Raw genomic sequence first — 26,677 nt, 5'->3', positions numbered from 1 at the left:
ATCACCAGCACTGTTCCATTTTGATATTTCACATGGAGCTGAACATGGAAGGAAACTCTCACACTCATTCTGAAACTCTCCTATTACCTGCCCCTGATTGCAGCCCTCAAGTTTGCTTAGCAAGTGACCTTTTATACCAAGTCTCCCTGCTTAGTTCAGTTCAGCTCCACCCCTTGCCACCAGGCAGCGATTAACCACTTAGATACTTCAAACAAAGCTCCAATGGTCAGAGCCTTGTGACCTTTACCAAGGTACCAAAAAACAGACCTGTCTCAGCTCCTTGCTCAGGGGCTGGGGCCTAGGCCCAGTTACACGGCCTGTACACAGAGAATAAACAAACAAATGGACCAAAAAGCAGATGGACCAAAAGCATAAGGTAAGAGGTGCATTCTGTCTGGCACTCACATTTTTGAGGAATTTGACAAGCTTCTAGTTTGGTAAAAATATCTGAGGCGTTTGGCCTCTTTCATGGCAGTGTGTGCTACAGGGACCGGGACTGCAGCCACACCAACTGTGCAAGGGATAATGAATAGAAGTCATAAAGAATCCAGGCCGGCTGCAAGGGAGACAGTCCTTGAACTTGAGCCTGCCATTATCCAGATTCACTTCAAGAAGGACAAAAAATATCCCAAGAACAATATTGAAATGTATTAAGTGTCTCCTATTTTCCCTAAAGGCAGCTGGAAAAGTGGGGGGGGGGGGAATCAGGAGAGGAGTAGCCAAGTGGAAAACATGAAGCTTTCAATTTTCTACTGGAGGGAGCTATGGCTCTTTGTCCTCCTTGTAAGACATCAGAGACCAGAGAAAAGAACCTTTGTTTACAATAACCACATCAGTCCCATTCGAGCTCCATGCAGCTTGTTCAAGTGGCCCAGCAATGTTCCCTCTATTTTTTTGTTTAAATATCTACATCTTATTCCTATTGCCCAAGAGAGCTAAGGGAGCAGCAGCCTTAGACCTATGTTATCTTATGGGGCCCTGCTGTTTCAGGATCCCCCTACCCCCCCCCCACACACACACACTGCCCCAACACGCCAATCAGAGAACCAACCCCAATTTCCCATTTGCAGTTCTGTCTTCTATGGACTAGGTGACGGAATTCCTCAACTGTCTTTTCAGGCAGCCGCCCTGCTTAGAAAGTTGGGCTTCCAGCTCTTCTTCCTGGAATCATGGACCCGTGTGTAAGTCTGTGGATGTGAGTGGCATCAACTGAGGCCACTGAGAATTGCACACGTGTGGGGAAAAGAGGCAACTGTTGCAGTCAGGAAGCATCTAGAGGGTGGGGTCTTTGGTAAGTAGAGAAAGGGAGAGCTGGATGCGGACGCCAGACATTATTTCACATAGGTCCTCACAGAACCTAGCAGATGGCTCTCCAAAGCTCTAAAACAAGATGAGTTTAAAGAACAATAGAAGGGAGATGTGTGATGAAGGGCAGGCTGGATTGATTTAAATCAAAGCCATTTAAATCAGCAAGCAGGAAACCTTGATTTTAATAATTGATTTTAATCTTGTTTTGCATTTGTACTTTTTAGTTATTTTCCTAAAGAAAGGTTGATTCTCATTGGTTGGTAACCTTGAAAACATATTGATTTGCAACTAAATTCAGCCTTTACACCAAATGTGGTGCCTTCTCCAGGTGGATATACTAAACTATACACATTTATTTAAGCAATAATATAGCCTAACTTTATTCAGATTCTTAATGTTTACATTTTTAATTATGTTAGAAAATGTTCAGTAAGTCATCTCTTACTTAATAGATGGGGATTAATTTGTTACTTGTGATTTGTGTCAAGCTCTATTTGGATGGAAATTTGACTTCAGTTAAAAATACACAAAATAGCATTTATTTTTTTAACTAGTTAAAGCTACCCTTAAATCAGTTGGCTATATAAGAAAAAAAAATCAAAAAGTTTATCAAAACTAATTGATTTATTAAACAAAGGAAGTATTATCTGTAGTTAGTGAATTGACTGTTTCTGGTCACCATGCTGTTCAAGATTTTAGAACTAGTAGATTTCATTCTCTCACACCTACTTTTTATTCATAGACTGGGAATGGAAAACAAAGTTATCTGCTTTTTCAACTCACAATTGGTTTCTTAACTTTGAATGAATTAGTCATTAAACTGAACTAGTTGAATAAACTGAAATGAAGAAAATATTCTCATTGCACCTTCAGAAGAGGCTATTGCTTCAAAAGCTGGTTTAGCACTTCAACAAACTCAGGTTTCTGATGCTTAGCTAGTGACTTCTGCCAGTTCAATGGTTTCATTTGCTTTAAAACTTGGCAGCAAATATGCACTGTTTAATATTTGTTTAAAATTTAACTTTTAAATATTTTTAATAGATTACAATAAATTTAGGCCTTAACATAGGCTGCCATAGCTTCAGATAGATTTAGTTGTAAGAATTAACCTGCATTTAATTTAAATTTTTAAGAATCTGATTCTTTTTTATTTTAAAAAAGTCAATTAAAATCTTTTTTTTATCTACCCTGATTGATGGCTAAACCTCTTCTTGGGGGAAACCTGATGAGAAGAGATGAAGCATCTCATTTTAAAAGGATGTTACCTGAAGGAACAGTATAAACAGGCTGGAGGGGATTCTCCTGGTAGCACCTCCGTACCTAAGACTGAATTGGCTTTGCACATAAAGCAGGGACCAAACCTCAGTCAGTGCATCTTCTCCAAAATTGCAGCACTTAGGAGCACTCCATGAGCGCAAAATGAATTTACTGAGCATTGACAAGTAATTCTGTCAACGAGTTTTTAAAGGGCCCTGTTCTCTCGTCCTGACTGAGTGCTTGGTTAATACCTCATGACCTTCTTCCTGTGTAATGTTCTCCTTTACAACACAGTGCCAAATACACTTAGCTGCCCAAGACTGGCAGCCCTGCAAGGTGGAGCTGGGTGTGTCAGGCTGGATTCCTGCTTATCCCAGGCTATCTTCCGGGAGGAGGGAAGGTGGGGAAAGCCAAACTGTGCATTTAAATTGTGCTTCTAGTGACAGTGATAAGCCTATAGATTGTTGGCTGACATTGAGAGTTTAGCTTTTCAAGCATGTTCCAAACACTGGCTGAGTTATTTGTTGAGAGATAAATCCCTGACCGTGAGGTCGAGGGATAAGCACTTTGCTTAGTAATTAAGCCACTGCACTGGATAATGTAACATGTTACATCCCTCCAGTGTCCATTTTCTGGGGGCTGCAAAAACAAGAGTCTAGCAATAGCTTTGTTACTCTGGAGGCTGCAGAAGCTGTGTTAACCCTTTAGAAATGGTTACTATATGTGCTCGTCCTCCTAAGCTCATTGGTTGCTGTCTCTAATATCTAGGGCATTTTTTTTTGAGTGGATGTAGCCATATGGTGCAAAAATAACCAGTCATTTGAAGGCTTAGGAACATCAGGAATCAGTCGCCTTGTGCCTTGATCCTCTGTGCTAGCTGGCATATATAAAATGCATGCTATGATTATTTTTCCTCCCTTTTTTATTGATTAATTTAGTGAGTGAGTGAATATTGCTCCTGAAAGTGAATGACCGATCAGACTGACTTCAGCTGGGAATAATGAAGGCAGCTGTTGTGCAAGCGTCTTATGCTGTTGACAATGTACCTCAATCATGACATGTGGCACTCTTGCTGTCTCAGGCCTGGGCCTCCGCACAGCTGTCTGTATGTACCAAGTGCTAATCTGAATTCTCTCTGACTCAGTATCGCACTCAGATTTGTCTGTCCGTGTGCGTGTGTGCGTGTGTGTGCACACATGTGCACAGACTGATGAAGGGTGACTCCAATGGGAGTTAGGTGCCTAAAAATAGCTTTAAGGATCTGGGCTGAAGTGCCCAGTCCACCAGTGTGTCCTGTATGCACAGTGATCGTTCCACTCAGTGACTCAAATGACAGACTAAATGCTAAAACATTTACACAAAGTCCAACATGAAATTTAATTTAGAAAAGTTTGTACAAACTCATTTGTATCTTTATTTACAGTGTGAGGATTTCTTAACGAGTGGGGACACTTTACTGCAGTGGTGCAAGTAGAAATCATTTCTTGCCAGTACACTGCACTCATAGGAGGGACACAAAGGGGGGGGGGCATGTGACCTCCCCATGTGACTCCTCCCCGCCCTGCCCCACGCTCTCCCTGTGCCCTGATCCACATCCATCCCTCGTTACCTGGGGGGGCTCTGTCCTCCTCCCACTGTGCCAGAGATGTAGCTGTGTGGAAGGGCTGGGGGCCGGGCTGCAGGCAGTACAGCTGCGCCAGAGGAGCTGCCGGCGGGGGGCTGCCCTTTCGCCGCTGTGGTTTCTGGGAGATCAGGGCTTTCCGTACCACAGTGGCAAAAGGAGCAGAAGAACATGCTGGGTGGCCCCATGCCAGCAGCTCCTCTGACACGGCTGTACCACTCCCAGAGCTGTGAACAAAACCTAGAATGTCCCACTTTAACCACTAGGCCATCTTCCCTCCTGCAGGTGCTTTTTTTCACATTCACACAAAAGGCTCAGATGGAGAGAATTCAAATATGGCTGTTCATTGTCCAGCTACTCAGTTTTTCACACACATATCCAGGTATTTGTGAGCAACAAAACATAGAAATAGTCAAAAATTATATGCTAATTTGTGCATGTGCACAATTGCAAGTCCAAGATTAGTGGCCAGACTGAAATGCTGGCCCTAAAGGCCCCTTTCTGAATTCTTTTGCCATTTTAATGTCCTGAAAGTGGCCAGTAAAAGATATTCTAAATCATTGTTCTTATTCAAGACTTCTGAGTATAGATCTGTATGCTGTAAGCCTTTGATTCCTGATCCTTAACCTCCTTTCTGTAGTGCAAGGCTCTTATCCTGGTGGCTGATGACTAGAGATGGGCCCTTGCAGCTGGCTCTTATCCCTGTAATGGGCCAGGATACCAACACCCCTGAACTTTGGGGAAATTGTGGTCCAAGCTTTTATGGGCTGGGCCCACTCTCTTCACAGTCGCCAACAGTTGTCTTAGGTTGCACATGACCCTTACCCTTCTCTCTTCAAATGCCAGAGGCTCCACATAAACCATAGGTTCAGTTCCCTATGAAACAGCACAAGAGATGGTACAAAGAATTCTAGACCACATGTCATGAATATGGCACTGGGACTGCACTGTTTAGTGAGGTGAACAAAAAGACTGGATGTGGCGGGGGCGTGTACAATGGGAGAAGGAGGGGGCAATGAGGGAAGGGGAAGCAGATCAAAGGGAGGTTGGACTTTATTTTAAAAATAAAATCCTGAATCAGCTGAACAAGCAGAACTAACAAGGCAAGCCTAGCAACAGCACGGTGTGCTGCACACGCGAGGGCATGGCAGTGTGGTGGAAGTCCTCTGATCACAGAGCTGGGAGGTTCCAAAGGGCATTCTGTGAACTCTCACCTCTTCCAAACAAAGCCCCAAGGAAACAATTACGATCGTGTAATAATTACATAGAATTCCAGCCTAATATTTGTCAAATGCAGAAAGGGCAGGGAGTTAAGGTTCAACATTCTCCTTCTTTTGTTCCAGCAACCCTATGCACCTTGCTTCCCTGTATTCCCCCTTCCCGTTCCCATCACTCCCCTAGAATTTTCTTCTTCGCGGGGTTAGTGTGAGAGCTGCCTTCTCTGCAGCTATCTGGAATAGCTTTTCTGTATGTCTCCACTCCATTCCATCTAGTCACAAATCCCATCAGAAAACCTCTCTTCTCCATCACCTGTGCTTCTTAATTTCTCCCTTGACTTCTTATTTATTAATTCTGTTAAGTGTTCTGGGATGGAAATTGTATGAAAGACACTGTGAGGAGAGCTCATTCCGACCCTGCTTACAACACTTAGGAGCTGCTGTGTATTGGATAGCTCTGGTACTTGGCTAAAACACGCAACTTCCATTCGGTGTAATTTCAAGCCTATTTAAATCTCCCACTTTATGGCTTCTCATTCTTCTCCCAGATGCTCAGCAATTCTTTTTCTTTCTCTCAGAATGCATTTCTTCACTTTGCACTTTCTGCCTCAAGCTCCCTAGTGAAAAAAGGGTTGAGCTAAAACCATGCCCTGTATGTTCGACAGAGTGTTTTCCCAACAAAGCTTCCCTGCACACAGCATGCCACGAGGCATCCTACACCTGGGACATCACAATGTGTTGCCATGGAGAGGAAGATTCAGAACCGTAGTGATGGGTCACAGTGTATTTTACACAGCAGGGCCTGAGCAGCTTTCCGTGAACTCTATCAGAATGATCTGAAAAGAAGCAGAGGGGTTTGCATGAGACACTGCAGGAATCCCTTGGTAGCTGTATTACAGGTCAATGTCCTTTCAGATGTGGATTTGTGATTCCTGCGGGATCTGACAGAATCTGCACTGCAATGCAATGTCCATACAGAGAGCGGCTTACAGATTTGATGAGATCCTGCAGGAACTATCTGCATTACAAGTGGAGTGTCTCCAGCAGGAAGAATTTTTTAATATCATGAGACTGTGGGCACCACAAGAAATCTGTGGTACAGTACATTGTCCCTTAAAGAGAGGAGCTTGCAAATTCTATCATATCTGTAGGAAGGTGTCTGCTTTAGAGCACAATGTCCCCGCACACAGACAGCTGCAGATTCTAGGAGATTCTAGTGGAATCAGAGCAAATCAGTGTTACAATGCTGTACTGAGCAAAGAGGAATGCACAGATTCTGGGAGCTCCTGCAGGCGTCACAGAGAGTCTATATTACAAGACATTATCTCTCCTGCACAGAAAGTGTCCCGTACCTTGCAGCATCTAGCAGACGCTGTGAATCACAGAGTGTCAGCCACTGTGCATTCTCATGTTTGAATGCATCCTTTTATTTAACACAAAGGCAAGTAAATACCAGCAGCTCCCATTAGTATTGCATAAAATTCTGAATTAATTTCAGAACTTAATGTGCCCAGTCTCTTTATGGGTGGAAAGGCTACCTTTATCTCACTTCCATGTAAGAATCTTCTCTGGCCTCAATCCCAGATGCCCATGTCTCATAGGAAAAAGATCCTTTCCCTAATGAAGCATTCAGACCTTGTTCCATTGGGTCAGCACACAATCCAATCCTCAGGAATCCTGTCCCCGAACTGGAGCTCTTAGACAGGCCTCCCCACCCCAAGGCATGACAGCCACAAAAAGGGAACAAGGAAGCTCCCTCATCCATGCCAGAGGAGGCAGCCTTTACATACTGCTAAAAACACCATTTTCTTTATAAATATGAAAGTGTGTGTGGAGACAGTTGGATCTCTGAGGCTTCAAACATCGTGTGACTTCATGATCAGAAGACTTTCACTTCACAGTGTTCATAACTGCACTGTGATCTGAACACCACTTATGCTGCAGAGAAGAGGGCCAGGTCCTTCTCTGTGGCTGGACCAGAAGAAGCCATGCTTTGGGAGCCCATTCTTGAGGCACATGTGATATTTTGGGTACAAGTTTGCCTAGTGGTGTGAGCAGTATTTGAACCTGTGCTTCTTTGGATACACCCTCCTGTTGTAGGTCTGATCTACATCCAACAAAACTCACTGTCTTGAATTTATAAGAGCTGCTGCACACTCCAGGGATTTGTGCAGGGACACTTGTGTATTTCTCCTGTGCTGGAGGCACCAGGACCACACTCTTAAGCATGTGCCTGTGACCCACTCCACACACACCCTGGGTGAAATCCTGGCTCCACTGAGTCAATGGGGCCTGGGGTTTCACCTTGTGTTTTGTATTCTGCCTTACATCAACATTAAATCTTGGCCTAAATGCAAGCCAGAGAAGGTTCTGCACAGTGAACTTTAATGGGGCAGAGCATGAGCTCCCCGTGAACTGGCTCAATTCTGCTGGTTGCTGTGGAGACAGGCTGTTTCCCCATGCCCACCCTACACTACTGGTAAGTCTAGTGCCACTGGTTGTGCTAGATCCCCAGTTCTTGTGCTCTGGAAGCACAAAGACTGCAACTGTGGCTGGCCCCTAGCCAGACACACAGTAAGTGGAGCTCCTTTTGCACGCTCACCTCCTATCCTCTGGTGTCTAGGGCCTAATCCACAGTCCACTGAAGTCAGTGGAAAGGCTCCCATTGACGTCAATGGTCTCTTGTCAGTTCCCTACTCAGGGCCAAGGTCTTGTAAAAAGTTCCAAATTGTGGGGCTCGCATTGTTTAGCACCACAAGGCAAATCTTTGTACTGGAATTCTTGAGGGGAAGCTTTTGGTGCTATAGAGTGGAAGACCTTCATTGTGCATTGGGAATTCAGTTAATATGGGTAATAAAACTAACAACTTGCTACTAGTTAAAAGCAAACCCAAAGGGCAGCATTGCTTTTCTACTCTACTCTAATTCTAACTAAGGTGCTGACTTGAGCATAGATACCCACCAGATCTTTCCCAATAGGACTGCACTGTAAGAGCAGGGGGTAGATGAGGACAAACTGGCCGTCACAGGGTGAGCTGGCTGGGGCTCAGGGACTGGGCTTGACCCCAATTCCTGGGGCCATATGGTGGGGTTTTGTGACTGAGAAGCAGGCCTGCAGGACATAAAGAGCAGCCTGAGCGCAAGGAGACATAAAGGAGCAGAGAGACTCTCCTTAGCTCCCAGGCAGTGCACCTGGATAGGAGAAAGGATGTGGTTTATATGGTGCACTGTTCTAAGATGGAGATACAAACCTCACCCTGAAGCAAGGGACTAGAATCCTGATTGGCTGATGCACAGGCCAGTCTGTTGGCCTATCAGTTCCCATTGACTTTCACATTGCCATGGCAAATGGCAGGCTCAGGTTGGGAATAATAAGTTTTTAAGGGACTTTTTTCCACTCTGTTTTTTCCACACAAAAATTGTTGCTTTTTTTTGTGTTTTGGGAGATCTTGCTCGTGCCTCATCCAGTTCACTTTTTGCCTCAAGCTGCAAAGGAATGTCTAGTTTTTTAATTGTGAACATGCGAGAATTCACATTTTGCAACTGCTTGCATTCAGAATGGGCATTTTTGAGCAGGAAACTTGCAAATCATAGAAAAGAGGGGAGGGAGAGCTCAGTGGTTTGAGCATTGGCTTTGTAAAGCTAGCATTGTGAGTTCAATCCTTGAGGGGGCCATTTAGGGATATGGGACAAAAAAATCTGCCTGGGGATTGGTCCTGCTTTGAGCAGGGGGTTGGACTAGATGACCTCCTGAGGTCCCTTCTGACCCTGATATTCTATGACAGTTTTTTTCAGTTAAGTGGGCCCATCTTTCAGTTTGTAGGAAAATGCAATTATCCAACCCCCACTACTCAAAATAACACGGTTGGGATTTCTTTTGAAGGGAAAGAGGAGAGTGTCTTCTGGCTAAAGCCAGGTGTCATAAATTCAAGCCCCTGGCCTCCCCCACTCCCCCCCCCCCCCCGAAATAAATAATACAATAAAAATTTAAAATAAAAATTTAAAAATATGAGGTTGACTTGATGTTGATTAAGGATGTGGAGAAACAAATCCCCCATCCTTCCCCCTCCAAAACCCCAGAACATTCCCACCATTTCTACTAGCATCTGACAGAGTCTAATCTGCTATCCCCCAGTGTTTGTCTCTCTGCTGTATAAGGCAGCTGTATACTGGTCCATCCTCCCCCGCTCAGCAGTGCTGCAACTGTTCAGGCAGAAATGTCTGCCTTCCACAAACAGCTCAGAAAGCAGCGTGCAGCACATAGTATTGACAAACCCACCACTGTGCCTAAAAATAAAAAGGCAGATACGTGACCCTCCCATCCTACTCCGTGGATACAGTGCAGAGATTTGAGAATGATGCTCCCTGGGGCTCCTGGAAATTCTATCAGATGAGAACTAAATCAATGATTCACAGCAATAATCACAAACGCGTCAGAGGTTAGCCTGCGTGAGTCACATTCATCTGTGGTGGAACTCCACTGCTGTCAGCGTGGTTACTTCTGGGATGAATTGGGTCCTGCACATTTAACAATTTAAACCCCACAAGGAGTATTACTGTCTATGTTCATGAAAGTGGTGGCCTAGTCAGACTCAGACAGGTGGTGTGCAATTGTCCTCCCCTTCTCCCGCCAAGCATTGCCAATGGACCTCAGTCCTGATTTGCTGCACCATTTCAATCCAAGCCCCCACCCCACTGCTAATGCATCTCACTCCTGATGTGCAGTGGCCCTGCTCTTCTAGTCCAGGGCTCCCCACAGGGCTTTGCCCATGCAACTACATCTTATGGTCTTCCATATAAGACTAGGGAAATCTTATATGCCCCACAGGTGTTGCTGGACTTTGGCACAATGCAGAAGAGCGAACGATGGGAGCGTGACTCTAAATCCTTGATTCTCTAAGACCGTGCCACCTGTAAAGCAGGGTTCAGAACTGCTGCTATCAGGTGGAGCCGGGCCTCCCTTAACAATTAGGAAAGGCATCAGTTAGAGCACTGGTCAGGGGGTCAGGAATTCCAGAGTGATAATCCCAGCTGTACCACTGACTTCTAATATGGCTTTAGGCGAGTGCAGTAATTTAACTCTCTCTGCTTCAGTTTCCCCATCTGTATAAGAATACTATGCATAGTATTAGTGGTGTTATATCATACTACAGTGGTATTTCCCTTCCAGATCTGTGTTCAGTGGCAGACAGGAGATGTATGCAAAATTACATGGCAACTGGGTATGGATTCTTTCGGGCCAGAAGCTGGCACAAACACAGTCATGTTGCACAGAAAAGCTGCTATCATCTAAAGGGATAACAATGTACATGGGAATGGATTCCAGATGCAAAATTCAGATCCAGACCTGGCTTTTTAACACCTTTCAAGGTTTAGGGGAATTTGGCATTTTAGTTTATCCTATTATAAATGTTGAGGCGCAGAGTCCTTACCTAGGCAAAAATCCCACTAATGTCAATGGGAGTTTTGCTGGAGCAAGATCTTAGTGGTTTGGCCCAAAGAAGCTAACTATGAATTTCACGTCTGGATTTGTGTTTTGAACACACCCCTAGGTTAGGTGTGTTTGGATCTGGGGTGTCGGCTGAGGCCTATTTTGACACTATTTTAAATAGGGCTGGGTGAACTGGTCTGGGTAAAATTATGAACTGCATATGCACACACACTTTCACATAACCCCTTTGGACCTGATTCGCTGCCCACTTACATCAGTTTGACATCGGTATCCATTTGGCCCTGAACCTTAATCCAAACTCCTGCTAGCTCCCACAGGCCTTGATTCAGCAAGTCACTTAAACATATGCTTAAAGTTACATACTTTGTTGCATTGGGGCCAAAGCTCGCAACAGTTTGCAGTCCCCTTCAGAGCTCATCTATATGTCTCCTAGGTGGGGGAGCTCTGCCAGCCATGTGACATGCTGCTACTGCCCCACCAGGGGAGCACTGCCTGCTGCCTCCACAGCATTTCCAGCCTGCGCAAACTCCCGAAGCCAGTGACTGAAGGCGTGCAGGAGAGTCTGCCACACTAGAGAGAAGAGAACTAGTCACAGGGCTACAAAGCAGTATTCTGTATGATAAACTGACATGGTTACTGGCTCTATAGCTCATCACGCCCAGGTAGTTACAGCTCTCCGCACCGCAAAGACGGATATTTTATTGCAGTGGGTCTCAAACTTTTGTACTGATGACCCATTTCATATAGCAAGCCTCTGAGTGCGACCCCCTCCTTATAAATTAAAAACACATTTTAATCTATTTAACACCATTATAAATGCTGGAGGCAAAGTGAGGTTTAGGCTGGAGGCTGACAGCTTGCGATCTCCCATGTAATAACCTCATGGCCCTCTGAGGGGTCCCGACCCCGTTTGAGAACCCCTATTTTATTGTTTTACTTTATTGTTTCCCCCTTCTCTCCTGCTTTTTTTAAGGCTATTAAACACAGCATCACAAAATAATGTTATAACACGTACTTTCTGACAACCACCACAAGCAAGAAAATTCACAGACAAGTGCAAACTACCAAAATCAAATCTCCCGGCTGAGGATGCAATCACTGACAGGGGTCAGGGAGGATGGTCTTTCCCTATGTTCAGCACTGCACAATCAGCTAGGGTTGGGAGGAGAAGAAATGTTATTTCTCTTAAGCAGTAAGTAGTGACTCTAGCAGAGGCAGCAGACTGAACTTGATGGGCCAATGGTCTGATCCAGGATAGCAAATCTATGTCCCCTAAATTTTCCAATCCAGTCTAGGCCTTGTAGCACATAAAGGGAAAATTTCTCTTCTTGGATCTACCATATTCTGCCTGCCTTCATTGTGTGGCTGGAATGTCCAACTTAGGTCAACAGGAATTTTACCATGTAATGAGTGCAGATGTGCATTGTGGACAACAGAGCCACACCATAGATTCAAGAAGAGAATTCTGGCCATCATGTATCTTTTTCATATCCATGCAGTAAAAAACCACACAAGCATGAGAACCTTCATATTATTAAAAGGTCTTTTTTTATCACGTTGTTAGGTATACAGTGATGTGGGTGTCTCTCTTCTTCCGGCAATACTGGCTTGATCATGTTGTCTTAATCAGGCAACAGTCCAGTTTACGCAGGGCTGGTGCTTCCATTAGGCGACCGTAGGCGGTCACCTTGGATGTCAGGATTCGGGGGGCGGCATTTTGTGCGCTCCCCATGGGGTGCACGGGAGCTTCCGGTTCTGCTCCCGTCGTGCCGCCGAAGAAGGACTTTCTGCCGATGTGCCGTGGAAAACAGCGACAGGCAATTGAGCAGCTCAATGACTGCCGCTGTCGCCTGAGTTTATGTCAATGGGAGAGTTTCTCCAGATAGCATTTGTATCTAAAGTCCAGAACACTGTGTATATTCACAGTCTGCAAATTCTAGCCAGATCAAGAATGATCACTAATAATCAGTCCAGCGGTCATCAACTGGACGTTGGAGAGGGGTCCAAGTCTCAGAGTTTGATTCTGGATTTGAACCTAGGGGTATTTGGATCTGGGTTTTGGTTTGACACAGTAGAGATAGGGGTCAGTTGTGAAATTTGACTCTGGCTTGAGATGCAGATCTGGATCTGAGTTTTCCTAATGTTTGGAAATTCAGAGGTGAGATTTGTTTCCAGCATATCTGTAAGGAAGATAACCACCCAGTACTTTTGGCCACAGAGACCCCCTGACAATTGTAACTGTTTTTTGTTTTTTTTAAGTTCAGATATTTAAATTGTGCAGGGATCATTAGAATATGCGAGAAAACATACTCTAATGGCAAAATCTTAGGCTTATTAAAAAAGAATAGCTCATGATATGGTTGTGTTTTATAGTCCTAGTGAAGGACCAGCAGAGGTCATCCTTCTTTTTTTGGCTTGGCCATGAGGGGCACCAAAACCATTTTCCACCATGGGTGGCAGAAGGGCTAGGGCCATTTCTGACTTTGAACATCTCAATACTGAAGATACAATTGGCTTAATTTTACATATATTTGGAGATCTAATTCTGCTCCCACTGAAATCAACAAAAAGCAGAAGCAGGCTCTAGGAGCCTCTCTCAGGCCTCTGCCCAGCTTGCTGACGTGCCCTTCGATGCCACAAGTTTGAGCACTTCTGAATTTGAGCTATTTGGGGCCTTGATTAAAGCCCATTGAAATCAATGGAAAGACTCCCACTGACGCCAGTGGGCTTTGGATCAGGGCCACTACATTTAGAAAGTATATACATGCAGAACAGAATGACACCTTTATGGACTGATTATACTTTCAGCTACTACAGACGCGCCCCGACTTACGCAAGCGTTCCGTTCCAGAACGCCTGGCGTAACTTGAATTCTGTGTAAGTCGGAAACGTATACCCAACAATTATGCAAAAAAAACCCTCCTCCTATTTCTATCTTACGGAACTTTTTCCGTAAGTGCAGATTTGTGTAAGTCGGGTATGCATAACCCAGGGGCATCTTGTATTATGTATTTGTTTATTTTACTATCACATTCAACATTGCTTACTTCCCCCATTATATCTGCTAAAATGATCAGCAACAGACTTTAAAAGTGACCCTGCAGTGAGCTGAATAGGGGCACCTACCTCTCTGTCATTGTTTCAGGCCTTCTGCAGTCCCAGGGGAAAAAACCAACAAAACACTGCATTAGATAACCTTCCAAATGTGATGTGAGTCTTTCTCCTCAGCCTAAAGGACTAGAAACAAAGTTGACATCCTGGCCCCATTGAAATCAATGGGCATTTTGTCATTGACTTCAATGGGGCCAGGATTTCACCTTGTCTCTTTTTTGTAATGAACGCTTAGGTTGTGCCCAATTTGTATATGTCCCTAGGTCCATATCAGCGCATCAAGTGGGCTGCATCTGGCTCATATGTTTGAAAACCCTGCTTTAGACCTTTGCAGCTACTAGGGCTTTGGTGGTGAACTTAAGTACAAAAAATAGGGTGCCTTGCTTGGCTTTATACTCTCGCACAGGAGAAATTTGGCCTATTTTAATGTTCAAACTGACAAATGTACCAAGCAGTGGTGGGAAGGGGAGAGAATCCTTTCTAGGCGTGGCAATCCAGCAGTGTCCTCCCTATGTTTTTTGAATATTCTTGCCATTTGGTATAAGCTGGTGTTTTCCAAAGGCAAAAGTAATTCCTGGAAAGTATGTTTTACTTTACTTACTAACTAAAACAAAGACATTAAATAAATACATATAATTATAAATAAACATTAGTAATACTTTGCACTTCTTTAGCACCTTTCATCTAAACATCTCAAAGTGATTTACAAAGTTTGGTGTTATCCCCATTTTACAGACGGGTAAACTAAGGTATAGCAAGGCTACAAGCCTGATTCTGCTTCCTTTTAAATCAGTGCCAATCACTTCCATTGGAGCAGGATCAGGCTCTAAGGATACATCTATGCAGCAAAAAAAACGACAAAAAACAAAACTAAAAAACCCACGTCAGTGAGTCTCAGATCCCAGGACAACTGACTTGGGGGGTCACACTGCATGGCTACAAATAGCAGTGTAGACTTGGGGCTTGGGCTCTGAAACCCAATGGGGGAGGGAGGGACTTGGACCCTGGGCTTCAGCGCAAACCTGAATGTCTACATTTGTATTTTTAGCCCCGCACCGCGAGCCCTGCAAGCCCAATTCAGCTGATCCAGGCCAGCCTCAGGGTTTTTACTGAAATGTAGATGTACCATAAGCAACTTGCCCAGTGTTACACAGCAAGTCAGTGGCAGAGCTGGGAATAAAATCCACGTCTCCTGACTCCTAATCCCCTTCTGTTTATACTAGACAATCCTGTCTTTCTTCCCAGTGATCCAGAGGGAGCAAATACCATACGACTCGGTACAAACCACCCACCCTATTCACTTCCAACACTGGTTTTTATACTATTTTCATGGTTTATACCCTGGTAACATTGGTCTAACATTATCGTTGCCATTAACATCACATCCTCTTTAAAATCTTTTAAGATCTGCTGCCATCTCAAGGAAAACTTTGAAGAGCATTCTACTTAGAAATGAATCTGTGAAATGTAACACGTATTTTGTCTTTCTGTTCCCCTGTATTTTATATTATTAGAATGAACCCAATCCATTTGTATGAACACAGGAGCTTTGCCGTTCCTGCTGCTTCTCTCCCATCTGAAGTGATCATGTTCTGTTTGTGACATCATCACCATTTCCACAGCAGCCTGATATGATGTCACAGACAGTGGAGTATACCTCGCACTTGTGAACAAGCTACTGGTGCACCACGATCTTGTAAGAAACATGGCAAAGCTTTCTGCATTCAAGCAGCTCTGTTTTCATAACAATAACTAAGGAGAAAATAAATGCAGAAAACCTGAGCAGAATGATGTCTATATATAGAATGTTTTCCATGAGGTGTGAGCAGGCTTTTCACAGTCCCAGTTCCTTAACAGCAGGGCTCATTCCTCTGTATGTGATATCTAGTTAGAGTTGTGAAAATCCCACATTCCTCTGCTGAGTGAATCCACAACAAAACATAGTTTGTCCCAGAATGTGCATTTTTTGTTTTACGTGCCATAAAGAACAGAACATAATTATTAGTACCAATGGACAACTAAATGTTGTAATATTTAGTAAGTCATGATTAGAGCTGGGTGAACTATTCACTGCAAATAATTTACTTGACAAATTTAATCCCCTTTCCTTTTCACAAATGATTGTAAACAGGAAGGTTTTCAGAAGTTTGTTCACTTTCTGACATTATTCAATGAACAGTTTGTGCAAACATATTTCAGCCTATGGATTTCTCATGAACCTTTCACCATAACTATCATGTCAAGTAGTAATTATTCATAATTTGCAATTAAAGCTGTATGATTGTTCACCTAAGTCACATGGTATTATTTCTGCTCCCTGATTGGATAACTCCATAACACATATACAGAGCTTTCAAGAAGGCCACACAATCACTTCCTGTGCAAATACCCCAGGAATGCATATTTGCAGTAGTATTTGTGATCATTTCCTTTTCTGCAAACATTCTTGCAAACAAAAATTCCTTTGTGCGATCATCTGCGGAAAGTGAATAAAAGAGGTTGTGAATACCATCATCAAAAGGAACTCTGGGGGTTTATTTGAGTAAATGTTGATTTGTGGCATCTGCCCAGCTATGGTTATGATATCTTCTTGCATGGTGTTAAAAAATCTTGTGATAGGCATCTCTCTTTCCACATTTTACATCAGTAGTGAATAAAGTGCAAACCATGGGCCAAATGCACCCCAGGGAGTTCTATAATGGGGACATCCTCATCTTTAGTATGGAAGCATGACACAACGAGAAGACAGTTCCCAGCCTCTTGATCCTAGCTGAAAGTCACTCAAATCAAAATGAAGTGTTACATGCTGAGAGATGTACTCTCTACTGTCTGCCCTTGTCATAATAAAGATGAGGGTGACTGCAATTTGCTCCGTTTTAGGCAAATTTGAGGTGGCCCACGGGTTTCTGGGAAACTTGAGTAAATTTGTGTGCTTCTGCTTTAATCCTTGAACATATCTTTGTGTAGAGTGGGGATGGGGTAACTTCTCTTCTGGAAGGGATAACAAAGGTCAGTCTCGTAAAATAACCCCCAAAACAAAAGCTTTTTTAAAAAGGTATGTGAAATAGCTGCCATGGGGTTTGTGCTGAACCCTACTCCCCGAAAATAATAAATCAGGGTTAAAAACTGAAATTTTCTAATATGAAAGAGCTTTCTAATGTGTTCTGATGGGCACCAGATGATATATCCCCCACTTATCCACAGAAAGAAAAGACCTTTCATTTTTTATCCAGGCTGGCATGCAATTCTGCCTCAGAGACCATCTTGTCAAAGGTGCGCATGTTCGTTTCCTCCCGCACCTTTTCCCGGATGTGGAAGGATGCCCGGGCAACCGACCTGGCATTTTCCAGGACAGTCTTCTTCTCCTTGAAGATCTGCTCACTCCTCTCCAGCTTCCTCTCAATGGACAGGAGGATCTCCCTGCGTCGGAAGTCCTCATACTGCTCCACCTTCTGCTTGTTTACCTTCTGCATCTTCTCCTTCTCCAGGCGGCTTAGGATCACCTTGCGTGCTTTCTGTTGGACCACCTCCTCAGCCACCTGGGCAGCATGCTGGAGTCTCCTCTCTGTCGCTTTGGCCAGGGCCTCCAAGTGCTCCTTCTGCTCCCTCTCCTTCTTCTCGGCTGCCAGCTTGGCCCTCTGGATTTGCATCTCCTCCCGTTTAGCTTTCTCCCTTAGCTCTTGGTTCCTCTTCTCAATTAGCTGCTCATAGTTCTCCTGGGCCTTGTGCAGGTTAACCTCCAGGGAGGCCTTTAGCATTTCTTTCTCCTCTGCCTCTTGCCTGACCAGTTCCTTGAGCAGGACCTCATGCTTCAGCTTCTCAGCTTGGTTGAGCAACTTCTTTTCCTTCTGCAGCTGCAGCTCTTTCTTCAGCTTCTTCTGTGCAGCAGTGGACAGCTTATCCTGCAAAAGCTGTTCTTCTCGGTCCAGGAATTCTTTCTTGTCTTCTTCCTTTATCTTCAGGTTGTGCTCTTGATGGAGCTTCTTCTGCTTATCTTCCAGGACGGCCCTCTCTAGCTTATCCCTTTTCATTCTGTCTTGCTTCTCCGCCTGCTCCCTCCACCTCTCTTCGTACATCAGGCACTGCCTCTGCTTCATCATGGTAGCCTCCTTCTGCCCTTGGGTCAGCTTCCCACGGCGCTTCTCAACCTGGGACTCCCACATCTTTTGGCACTGCAGCAGAGCCCTCTGCTTCTCTTTCTCTTCCTGCTCTTTCTGCTGCTCTGCCCGTCGCCGCTGGCTGTCCCACTGGAGGTGGGCGGCATACCTCTGCTCATTCAGGATGTTCTCCTCCTGGTGCTTGGCTATCATCAGGGCAGCTATCTTCCTGTCCCTCTTGGGCACCTCCTTGAGACCTTTCTTCTTCTTCACCTCCTTGACGATCTTCTCCACTTTCTTTGTGGTCTGTGGGGAGTGGCTCAGATCCCCTAGGCTGAAGCTTCTGCCCACCAGGGAGTTCATGGCAGCCACTGTCCTAGTCCGAGGGGTCCCTTTGGGCCATCTGTCCCTAAAGCTTTCTCCGCTGTAAGACGAGGAGGCCCCTGATTCAGAGGAGGTTTTGGTGGAGAACCCCTCCCTCCGTTTCTGCAGCGAGTCCAGGGAATGGCTCTTGGTCTTGGTCTTGGTCCCGGTAGGAGCCCCTGCCCCTGGAGCTAGGGTGCAGCTCCCATTGGTGGTGGTTTTGAAGGAGATCCTGGCAGCTGGGGAGGAAGGGAGGCTGCTTAGCATGAGGGGAGTGAAAATCCTTCTCTTCTCCTCTCGGATAATCCTTTCTCTTTCCTCCCGGCACTGCTGCAGCTTCCTCTGCCGGTCCATCTCGTAGACCTCGTACAGGCCGGCTGCCACCCGCATGGACCTGCCCGGGGCCTCCCTCACCAGCTCACTCAGGGCCCTGGGCAGCAGCTCCACCGGCTTGACCGCGCACCGGGCGCACGCCTCCAGGGAGCGGGGGCTGGTGAGCACGTAGCGGCTGCCCTCGGCCTCCGGGCAGTCGAAGTTGAAGAGGTCCAAGTGCAGCAGCGGGGACTGCTCGCGGCGCCTCCCTGGCTCCCCCGCGGGCGTTGGCGGCGGCGGACGCGGGGCCCCTTCGCCCGCTGCTGCCGCGGGCGCCCCATCTCCAGCTGCGCCGCCTGGGTCTGTGCATTTCTCCTCGCCCGGCTCCGCCGCCGGATCCACCATGCCTGACCCGCCGGAGCCTCTGCAATGGGAAAAAAAAACCCACCAGGGGGATAAATGATACAATACCCGGCCAGCCGATTTAATCCACGCGAGGATTAACCGGCGCTGCTCTCACGCACACAAAACTGATGCAACCCTCAGCAAAGAGGCAAAGCGGGGAGGAAAACAGCCCACGGTCACTGGCGGCACAGTACAGCCTGTGTGTGTGTTAATTTCATGCAGGAACATTTCTGCTGGAAGTTGCAAAGTCATAACTAGAGGCACATGAAAGGACCGGCTGCCCAGGCAGCATTTGGGATGCAGGCTTCCCAGACTGGGCAGGTTTCTTTGTGCAGGGACCAAAGGCACTGGCTTTTAAGTGTCATTTCCCCTCTCAGACATTCACCTTGGGCAGAGGGGCAGTGAGAAGGAGGGTGACAAGCCAAGCTGCAGTTCAATTCTTATTCCTAAAGGCTGGCAAAGGCATTGTTGCACACCGGATCAAACAAACATCAATAGCCAAGCAAACACCCTTTCGCTTTCCCAATGCAACATTTCCGCTCTCTTTATTCTGTGGCTGGAATGCAGCGCTAGGATACTGACCATGCAGAGCCTCTGCTAACAAACTGCCTGGCAAAAAGCCCCTGCTCTTTCTCCGCCGAGCACAGAAGCATCATCCTGCGACACGGAGAACATCCCTGCCCATGCATGTGAGCCTGTGACTCCAGGGTAATGCCCCTGGCGCGCTCTCTCTCTTCCCCCCTGCCCCCCCCCAAACAAACGTGCATCAACCTACGTCTACAGACAACATGCTAAGGCTTAAACGTCCTTCCTGGATCATTCAGGATAGAGCGGAATTGTGGATGTCATTCACTTACTGCACTTTGCTTTGGCTCTTTCAGCGGCAGGCGGAACCGTGGGCTTTTGTCCCCTTGCTTCCTCCTCTTCAGTAGATGTAAGAAGCTGTTTAGTGCTGGATCAGGTTACTGGTGGTAACAGCAGCAGCTGCCCCTCCATGGCTCCCAGCAAACCCTGCGCAGACACTTCACCTAAACACAGGAGGAGGATGCAATCTCAGGCATTCTATTAGGGGGACAGATAGTTACACGCACCCCTGACCTCTCTTCTCTGCAGCCTCCAAAATCTTGCAATTTACCTCGGTCTCCTTCCCCAGCTATCCTTGGTAGAGGCTGGGATTTGATGAGAGCAAGGGTTGGCTGAAGAGGGGGAGGGGGAACAAACCACCCACAACCCCAAACTGCTTCTCTTTTCATGACGGGGGGACAAAAAGAAGGGACTATGCATAAATGATGAGCAGTTCTCCAAGTAGCGCTAGGGTCATCCTGTCTGGCTGTTGTAGCATGGGGTGGTTTAGGTGGAGGAGGTGACAAATTTCACAAGCAAATTTATTAGCTTCCCAGGGTTTCCCCTCCCTCTTTTTTTTTTTTTTAACTATTTAGAATGCTCTGGAATAAAAGGGCCAGGTGAATTCTTATTGGAGAGAGTCATTATGGTGTAAAGCAACAGCTGCTATCCTGCCAATTCCATAAAGTGTATGTGTGTATGTTTACCTAGGAATGTTGTTATTATTGTAATTGTATTACTATAGCGAATACAGGCCCCAGTGGAGGTCTGGGCCCCATTATGGCAAGCTCTGTATATATATTTAAAAAGAAACAGTCCCCACCCCCAAGATTTTATAGGCTATATAGAAAAGACAGAAGAAAGTGTGGAGGAAAGGAAGGACCATTAACCTCATTTTACAGATGGGGAACTGAGACACAGGGAGATTAAGTGACTTGCCCAAGGTCCCAAAGGGAATATGTGGCAAAGCTGGAAATTAAACCAACATCTTCTGAGTCCCAGTCCAGTGCCTTGACCACAAGACCTTACTTCCCCTACTAAGAATGTTATCTACTGTTACTTTTATTCCATTTTTGCTTGCTAGGGAGAGAATTGAGGGGAAATAGCTCACTGTGTAAATATATTGTAATAAATCTGCAGCCTCCTTGGACTTAATGGTTATCACTATTCAGCTTATCTTGACTTCACTGTCACCTCTGAGATAAAGAGCTTCCTGCTATAAAAGCACAGTTGAATGTATGGGGAATCTCTGCTCGCTGTCAGCAGTGTACTGTCTCTGACACAGCTAAGCAGTTCTGATTCTGGCCAAGAGAGGGCAGTAGTAAACATACTAGCCAGTTCATTACAACCGTTAATGCTGTTAATCAACTTGCCATTTAACTGATACATTTACAGTTTAGGGTTACTTGAAGAAGAACACGTGACCAGTCAAATGACCTCTAGGACAGCCCCAATTTAAGGGTAAAGTGTAGCTTAAGGGTCAAATATGGCCCACAAGGGCCTAAAATGCAGTCTGGGACTGACCTCTCCTTGTAACAGCAAGGTAAGGACGAGTGGCCAACTGCAGATTGTTATTGCTGGTGCACTCACATAACAAACGCTTTTGACCTGTCTGCTTAGGGATTTCTAGCACACCCACACCAGTATACCAAGTAGGAAGCTGGCAAACTCTACCAACAAACAATACTGATTTATCAAATCTAATGGATTTATCATAGTATCTAGGTGACAACTGTAAAGATCAGCAACCAGTCTCACACGTAAATTGTGAATTCTTCAGGACACGACAGTGTGCTCAATGCCTCGCCCAGCGAGGGTTGGGCCTGTGGGCGCTACCATAATGCAAATAACTAGTAAAACTAATAATAATAGGTGCATCGTTACTGCCTAACTAGGACTATATTCTCTGCCTCATGGAAAATATTAGAGTTGCATGTGTTTGTGTTTTGATATAAACCTTATGTACATTGATATGCAAATTTATACGTGGCCCTTTGGCTCTTTGAAAGTTGCTATTGCAACCTTCACTGTTGCCTAGTTTGGGCCTTTTGTTCCTTCTATTTACTTATGGACCTGCTTTACACAAGGAACACTAAAAGCTGCCTTCTGTGTTTTTATGAGGTATTAGTATGCACAGTCTGCTCACCGGGCCATATTAATCTCTCTCTAGAGGACTAATGCAGACCAGAGGCTGGATGTCCAAGGGCACTCTGGAGGGATTGAAGAGACACATTTCTGTCACTGATCCTTTTTATTTACAGTATTTATTTATTTACAGGATGATAGGGCCCATTTCTCTTCCGCCCTGCACCTTGTGTAGTCATTTATACACTAATCCAAAGTGGAGATAAAATGCAACTAATCTGCTTTGGTAGCATTTTAAAGCACTTTTGCACTGGGGTAACTCACAGCTCAAGGTGCTGGAAAATGCAGAATCAGGCCCATAGAAGCTAGTGTTGGAAAAAGAGGTATTAACACAGCTAGTCCATCTCCCTGCCAGTGTACAGCTGCTCTTTATTGCACATTTATTCACATTTTGTCCAGTCTAGTTTTAAATTTGCCAGTGCATGGGGCTTCGACCATTTCCCTTAGGAAACCATTCCACAGAGATCTCATTGTCAGGATGTTTTCCATTATATTTAGCTTAAATTTTCCCTTTCTTAATTTGTGGTCACTCGTCTTAAATAAGTGCCCCATCCCTTTTTATTATGCTCAGATCAGTCCTCCCCTCCTTTGTGTTTACACCTTTCCAATGTTTGTAAATTGTTTTCATGTTCCTTCTTAGCTGGCCCTTAGCCAAGCTAACCATGTTATCCTCATAAATCAATCCCTCAAGCCTAGGATGATCAGTCAGCAAGTGTGAAAAATCGGGACAGGGGGTGGAGGATAATAGAAGCCTATATAAGAAAAAGACCCAAAAATTGGGTCACCTTACCCCAGCCCCACAATCATTTATCAGCTTTTTCTCTGAACTGTCTCTAATTTGTCAATATCTTTCTGATAATTAGATGCCCAGAACTGAACATGGTATTCCATGAGCTGTCACACCAGAGCTACCTGGAGAAGGACTGTTACCTCTCTGCTTTGTGGCATGGTGCCTCTGAATGTACAACCCGTAATTGCATTGGCCTTTTTCTCTCCGACATCATCCTGCAACTCAGATCTTATTTGCTATGATTCCTACATTTTCTTTCAATGTTACTGCCTCTCAGGTCTCTCCCTTCCAGTGAATACTTGGTTTATGATTATTTCCCCATCAATGTAATTCCTTACATTTTCCAAGCTGAATCACGTCTCAGTATTGTCTGGATTTTCTACTCTCCCTGGGTCTCTCTGGGTACTGACTGGGGTTCACAAATCCCCCCCATTTTATACCCAGACCAGGGGTTGGTAACCTTTCAGAAGTGATGTGCCTAGTCTTCATGTATTCACTCTGATTTAAGGTTTCATGTGCCAGTAATACATTTTAACGTTTTTAGAAGGTCTCCTTCTATAAGTCTATAATATATAACTCTAAACTATTGTTGTATGTAAAGTAAATAAGGTTTTTAAAATGTTTAAGATGCTTCATTTAAAAGTAAATTAAAATGCAGAGCCCTCCCCCGGACCGGTGGCCAACACCCGGGCACTGTGAGTGCCACTGAAAATCAGCTCACGTGCCGCCTTCGGCACCCGTGCCATAGGTTGCCTACCCCTGCCCCAGACTATTCCTGTCCCTTTCATGGGTATGTGGGGAAGGTAGAAGGAGCCCCCTTGCCTCCTTATGCAGGGTCCAATATGATTGCACTCCCTGCAGTCTCCTCATACCCCCACAGGGACCAGCCACCACAACAGGGGAAGGCAGTACAGAGTCATTCCCCCATCCCTGCCTGGGCCAGCAGAATATCCTGCATCTTCCTAAGGGGTAGTAGAGTGTGCACAATCCAGCATAATCCCTCCTAGAGCTTCCCACGGGGTGATACAGCTGCACCCCACTCCAAGATGGTCTTTCAAACACAATCAAGCACTGTGTATCATTGGCAAGTTTGATTAAAATGGTGCTTGCTCCCTTTTCTAGATCTTTAATGAAGATATTAAATAAGACAGGACCTCAGGCCTATCCCTGTGCTAGCCCTGTGCACACACAGACACACACACACACACACACACACACACACACACACACACACACACACACCTTCCAGTTCAATCAGTTACTGCATCTTATAACCAGGGGCGGCTCTAGCCATTTCACCGCCCCAAGCACGGCAGCACGCCGCGGGGGGCGCTCTGCTGGTCGCCGGTCCCGTGGCTCCGGTGGACCTCCTGCAGACGTGCCTGCGGATGCTCCACCGAAGCCGCGGGACCAGCGGACCCTCCGCAGGCACGCCTGTGGGAGGTCCACCAGAGCCACCTGCCGCCCTCTCGGCAACCGGCAGAGCGCCCCCCGCGGAGTGCCACCCCAAGCACACGCTTGGCGTGCTGGGGCCTGGAGCCGCCCCTGCTTATAACCCTTTGTTTACTCTTGTGCTGTCAGTTTTCAATCCATGTAAGTGTGATCGTAGCTTTGAGCTAATGATGAGAATGAGATTCGGTCAGACACTGTATACAATGCTTTTTCAGTCACAGAGGAGGGAAACACGAGAACATTTGTGTAGCCAGGCTACAAAAAGGAAAGGGATGAGCTGCCAGGTTCCAGTTGGAGAGAATTTGGCTATCGTGTCTCCTTTTATTTACTCCTTTGGTTTTCTCTCTTCCCACTTTACATTCTGTCTCCAGTCCTGGCCATCTTTTGCATCCTCACTCAATGCTGGCAGTCTTGTGGCTTCTCACTACCAGTATACACTTCTCCCTCAGAAAGACATGCACCGAGCTGGTTGGTCCCCTTTCCCGCCTCCCCCATGTACCTTCCCCTTTGTCTGTTTCTCAGTCCCCGGGGCCTATTTTCCCTATTCAGAAAGAGTCCATGTTATTGTGTCTGCAGGCCATGCCTGACTTCAAAGGGAAATTGACCAGCTGTGGTAACTGCTCTGTTCCCCTGCACTCACAGCAGAGCGACTCACATAACAAGCATAAGCTGCGCGTGACTAGGGCTCGAGGGGGCTCAGCTCCCTCAAATCTATCCGTTCAGCTCACCAGCTGCCCTTCTGTGTGTGTGCCCATCTTGAAGCAAAGCCCCAACATTCATGAAGCTGACTTCATAGATGCTGGAACTAGGGGTACTGGGGGTGCTGCTGCATTCCCTGACTTGAAGTGGTTTCCATTATATACAGAGTTTACAGTTTGCTTCAATGGCTCTCCTCACCCCCATTATAAAAATACATCCAGCACCCCAGCTGACATGTTACTGAAAAATGTTGTTTTAAACAAATGACAGTGCTTGCAGCTGTAACACTGCAGTATTGTATTACTGCTTGAGAACCTGAATGTGAAATGAATAAGAGACAGTGAAAATGACCAGTTTGGTTGTACTGCCCAAAGTGAGTGACATGCAAACTGTAACCAAGCAGAATAAATACTGCGATGGAGTTTAAGATTATTTTAGTTTTCAGTAATCTAAAATGTTATTTATAAAAGAAGAGAAGAGATTTTTTTGTCTTCCCCCCCCCTTCTATATGATTTTAACCTGATTGTTCCATTGATTTTCCCATTAAAGGGACACCAAGAAATTATGGAGCTTTTGAAATTTTGAGAGGACACAACCTCCCTGCCTTCCTCCTCTGCATCATAGTTGTGAGGAATAGTACTAAAACTGCATTTCGAGGAGGAGTCCCCAGATACCAAGCCAGAATCCTCAGCCAGCATCTTTGAATATTAACCTGCCCCTGAATAAGCAATGTATGATGTAGTGTGTTAACATGTAGTGTAACTTTGCCTTAATAAAAATAAATCGTCCCCTCTACCACACACATTTTCCAGGAATGTAATCTACTGTTTCAGCCTAACTCAGAGTTCTCTTTCATTTATGGATTCTAATTGCTCTGGCCTAGTAATCTCCACCCCCATTCAGCTGCATGCAGCTCAGGTGTATGGGGAAGAGGGCAGATACACACTTCTGTTTTCATGTTGGAGTGAGGTGTAGCAGTCGGAGAGGGGGCTGATGACAGTATAGGGCCTGATTCTTCACTGCTTTGTACTGTGTGTCGTCACTTCCATTTGTGTGTGGTGAGTGTAAAATGCATGTAAACATGACCATATCACACAGGTAGCATTTTGCATAGCTGTAGATGACTGCATAATGTGAAAGGCAATGAAGAATCAGGACCATGGTGCTTGCCTCAGGGATTCATGGGAATTTGAAGAAAAAAATGTAAACCACACTCCCATGGGAGGAGTGATCCCCAGCAGGTATACTCACATCACGCACGCTCACCTCGCACCGACACAAAAGGCCCATCTGCACTGCTTAATCAACTTGCTGCTGGAGACAGGGGTGTCACTTTTTCCAGTGCTGTCTAGCATGCATATGGACTAGAGAAGAATTGTGATGATTGGTTGAGTTACCCCTGCTGTCACAATGACACTGTTTAACAATTACCTGACCTACTAACTTGGCCCTGACTACAGGCATAATAACCACTACATACACCAACCATTCTTAATAACTTTGCTTAAGCACAATATGTGTCTTCAAATGTAATCGGCGAGTAGCAATGATAGTAGTAAATATTTTCATTATGATAGCACCCAGAGACCTGAATTGGGATTGGAGC

The 26,677-nt window shown here is 45.5% G+C and overlaps 1 protein-coding gene and 1 long non-coding RNA gene across 3 annotated transcripts; one reads left to right on the top strand and one right to left on the bottom strand.

Moving 5' to 3' along the window:
* Window positions 1–251: 251 nt before the first annotated feature.
* LOC120402857 lies at window positions 252–26,074 on the top strand. Its single transcript, XR_005597328.1, has 3 exons — window positions 252–376; window positions 1,120–1,291; window positions 25,621–26,074. It is a non-coding gene; the product is annotated as an uncharacterized LOC120402857 (long non-coding RNA).
* Window positions 17,178–26,435, bottom strand: CCDC177 (coiled-coil domain containing 177). Of its 2 annotated transcripts, none has more exons than XM_039533309.1 (3): window positions 26,323–26,435; window positions 20,000–20,170; window positions 17,178–19,161 (listed from the first exon to the last, which is right to left on the bottom strand). In XM_039533309.1, exon 3 carries the CDS (start codon window positions 19,140–19,142, stop codon window positions 17,184–17,186), a length of 1,959 nt encoding a protein of 652 aa, XP_039389243.1. In that variant the 5' UTR covers window positions 19,143–19,161; window positions 20,000–20,170; window positions 26,323–26,435; the 3' UTR covers window positions 17,178–17,183. The 2 variants fall into 2 exon arrangements, with proteins under 2 accessions (XP_039389243.1, XP_039389244.1); XM_039533310.1 differs by having other exon boundaries at window positions 26,338–26,435.
* Window positions 26,436–26,677: the final 242 nt, after the last annotated feature.

Source organism: Mauremys reevesii, linkage group 4, assembly GCF_016161935.1.
Source record: "Mauremys reevesii isolate NIE-2019 linkage group 4, ASM1616193v1, whole genome shotgun sequence".
Classification (NCBI taxonomy): domain Eukaryota; kingdom Metazoa; phylum Chordata; order Testudines; family Geoemydidae; genus Mauremys; species Mauremys reevesii.
The sequence above is the reverse complement of the archived record's forward strand: the minus strand, read 5'-3'. Positions and strand labels throughout refer to the sequence as shown.